Raw genomic sequence first — 3176 nt, forward strand, 5'->3', positions numbered from 1 at the left:
GAATTTCAAGATAAATTTCAAGCTATGCATAAAGAGATTCAAGCTCTGAGGGGAAAATAACTGTTTGGGAAGAACACTCATGATCTCTGCCTAGTTCCTAATATGAAGATTCCTCATAAGTTCAAAGTTCCAAATTTCGAGAAGTATAAGGGCAACTTTTGTCCTTTGAGTCATTTGGTGATGTATGCTTGCAAGATGTTGACTCAAGCTGATAACCATCAATTGTTGATTCATTACTTTCAAGACAGTCTAACTTATGCTACTTTAAAGTGGTACACGGGACTTGATAGCACCCAGATCTGTACTTTCAACGATCTAGGTGAAGCTTTTGTTCGTCGGTACAAGTATAATGTTGACATGTCACCAGACAGAGATTAACTTCGTGCTATGACCCAAAAGGATAAAAAAAATTCAAAGAGTATGCACAAAGATGGCGCGAGATTGTTGCGCAAGTCAGTCCTCCGTTAGAAGAGAAGGAGATGACAAAGTTATTTTTGAAGACGTTGAGTCCGTTTTACTATGATCGGATGGTTGCAAGTGCTCCCAGTGATTTTGTCGGCATGGTCAACATGGGAATGAGACTAGAAGAAGGTGTCTGTAAGGGGCGATTGGAAGAGAGTGGTTCGTCTTATAGTTCTAGAAAGTATGGGAATGGTTTGCCAAAAAATAAGGAACATGATGCTAACACTATTTCATAAGAGAAGCGTAGGAAATCTGTGAGAAGCAGTCAACATCATCAACGTGTGGCATCGGTTATCCCAGTTATTAATCCTTCTCCAGCTATTCAAGTAGCACCAAGTTATCAACCACGTTTTCAACAACGTACCCATCAACAAAGCCAACAAAGTTGTGTCCAGAGACCTGCACAATTTGATCCAACTCTGATGTCCTATGCGGAATTATTTCCTGCTTTGATATAGAAGAACTTGGTATAGACAAGAACTCCGCCAACTATTCCGAAAGAGCTTCCATAGTGGTATAAACTTGATCATCATTGTGCATTCCATCAAGGAGCACCCGATCATGATATTGAAAATTGTTTCGCTTTGAAAGTCGAGGTGAGAAGATTAATGCAAAATGGTATTTTGTCTTTTGAAGACTCTGGTCCTAATGTGCAATCCAATTTGTTGCCTAAACATGGTGGTGCAATTGTAGATATGGTCAAAGGATGTCCTGGAAAGTACCGTGTTTTTGATGTCAATCTGATCAGAAGATCCTTGGTCGATATGCACACAACTTTGTGCGAGTTGAGCTATTATGAGCATGACCATGCTTCTTGCCATATTTGTTCAAGAAACCCTCGAGGGTGTGCTATGGTGAAAAGAGATTTACAAGAAATGTTGGACCAGAATCTTATTCAGATTACGAGAGATATGTATGAAGATGAACATGAGGTAACTGTCATAATTCCCCATTTTAATATTCCATAAGCAATTGTGATTGCTTACAATGGTCAAGAGTATGTTATTTCTTAGTTGGTCATTCGTTTGGCGGGTCATACGCCCTATGAATCCGATAAAGTTGTTCCTTACAAGTACAATTCTACCATGTTGGAAGATGGTAAGGAGGTCCTTATTCCTTCCTTTTCTTCTATTATGAACATTGCTGGTGTAAGTGGTGTGACCCAAAGTGGTCGAGTATTTGCTTCTGCAGCTCCTAAAAGAATTGAATATGCTTCGTTGGGAAATCAAGCTCAAGCAGAAACTCATGTTGTGCAGTCTGGCCAGTCCAGCGGTTTGGACCAGAAGACTGATCCAGATGAAGTGTTGACTTTGATTAAGAGAAGTGAATTTAATGTGGTGGATCAGTTATTGCACACCCTGTCCAAGATATCCGTCTTATCTTTGCTGATGAATTCAAAAGCTCACCGAGAGGCTTTGCATAAGGTCCTGGAGCAAGCCTATGTGGATCATGATGTAACAATTGGTCAATTTGATGGAATTATGGACAACATTACCGCATGTAACAATCTAAGCTTAATGAAGAATTGCCCGAGCAGGGGAGGAACCATAATTTGGCTTTACACATCTCTATGAATTGCCAAGAAGACGCTTTGTCTAATGTACTAGTGGATAACGGCTCTTCTCTTAATGTTATGCCCAAGTCTACTATGTCCAAGCTCTCTTATCAAGGTGCTCCAATGAGGTTTAGTGGGGTTATTGTGAAAGCCTTTGATGGCTCGAGGAAGACTGCAATTGGAGAGGTTGATCTCCCGATAGAGATATATACATGCTTATTTCAAATCACTTTTCAAGTGATGGATATCCATTCGCCTATAGTTGTCTTCTGGGTCATCCATGGATTCACGAAGCTGGGACAATACGTCAACTCTTTATCAAAAGTTGAAATTTGTGAAGACCGGAAAGTTAGTGATTGTGGGTAGCGAGCAGGCCATGTTAGTGAGCCATCTCTCTTCATTTTCATACATTAATGTTGACAAAGTTGTGGGAACTCCGTTCCAAGCTCTTTCCATTGATGATAATGTTGTTAAGAAGAAGGGGTCATCCACGACTTCTTTAAAAGACGCACAACAAGTTGTGGAGAATGGTTAATCTGCTCGATGGGGTCAAGTTGTTAAGCTTGCCAAGAAAAAAAGCAGAGTTGGTTTAGGCTTCTCTCCTGGTTCAACCCGAAGAGATTTGAAGTGAATTCATGAAGTTTTTTACAGTGCTGGTTTCATTCACTCCAAAGATCAGTCTGCTGCTACGATCCTGGAAGATGATCAAGAATAGGAAGCGCCAAACTTTGTGACACACAAATTGATGTGTCAGAATTGGATTGTTGTTGATGTTCCCTCTGTTATTCACTTCTCAAAGTAATATATTTTTTGTTATTTTCAATAAATCCTTTCACTATGCCCAAGGTGAAAGTGAATCTGTATGGGTTTTGTTTCAAATTTTATCATCACTAATAAAATATTATTTTGTTTATCCATATTATGTTTTCTCTTTTTGCTTTTTCTGAAAAAATGGTAACATAAAAAACCAAGATAATAATCACTTTTTATATATGCATCACAATGTGCGTTTATTTATTCATATTCTAAAATCAAGCATACAATTATTGTGCATATTGATTGTTAAACCCATTATAAACAATGACCTCATGCCCTCTCCCAACTTTGAATTCCCTGTGTTTGAAATGGAATAAAAGAGGATGTTGAAGAGATTCCTAAT

At 38.8% G+C, this 3176-nt stretch overlaps 1 protein-coding gene across 1 annotated transcript; it reads left to right on the top strand.

Moving 5' to 3' along the window:
* Window positions 1-479: 479 nt before the first annotated feature.
* On the top strand, window positions 480-2552 carry LOC127098511 (uncharacterized). The gene is made up of 5 exons (XM_051037122.1): window positions 480-654; window positions 1012-1394; window positions 1476-1916; window positions 2000-2203; window positions 2280-2552. Exons 1-5 carry the CDS (start codon window positions 480-482, stop codon window positions 2550-2552), a joined length of 1476 nt encoding a protein of 491 aa, XP_050893079.1.
* Window positions 2553-3176: the final 624 nt, after the last annotated feature.

The sequence above is a fragment of the Lathyrus oleraceus genome, chromosome 1 (assembly GCF_024323335.1).
Source record: "Lathyrus oleraceus cultivar Zhongwan6 chromosome 1, CAAS_Psat_ZW6_1.0, whole genome shotgun sequence".
Lineage (NCBI taxonomy): Eukaryota > Viridiplantae > Streptophyta > Magnoliopsida > Fabales > Fabaceae > Lathyrus > Lathyrus oleraceus.

Bases quoted from the DNA above. Each gene is read 5' to 3' on its own strand.
- LOC127098511 (XM_051037122.1), top strand. From the start codon at position 480: ATGACAAAGTTATTTTTGAAGACGTTGAGTCCGTTTTACTATGATCGG. The intron at 655-1,011 runs GTTTGCCAAAAA...CATTCCATCAAG, and splicing joins TTCTAGAAAGTATGGGAATG to GAGCACCCGATCATGATATT. The intron at 1,917-1,999 runs GTAACAATTGGT...TTGCCCGAGCAG, and splicing joins AAGCCTATGTGGATCATGAT to GGGAGGAACCATAATTTGGC.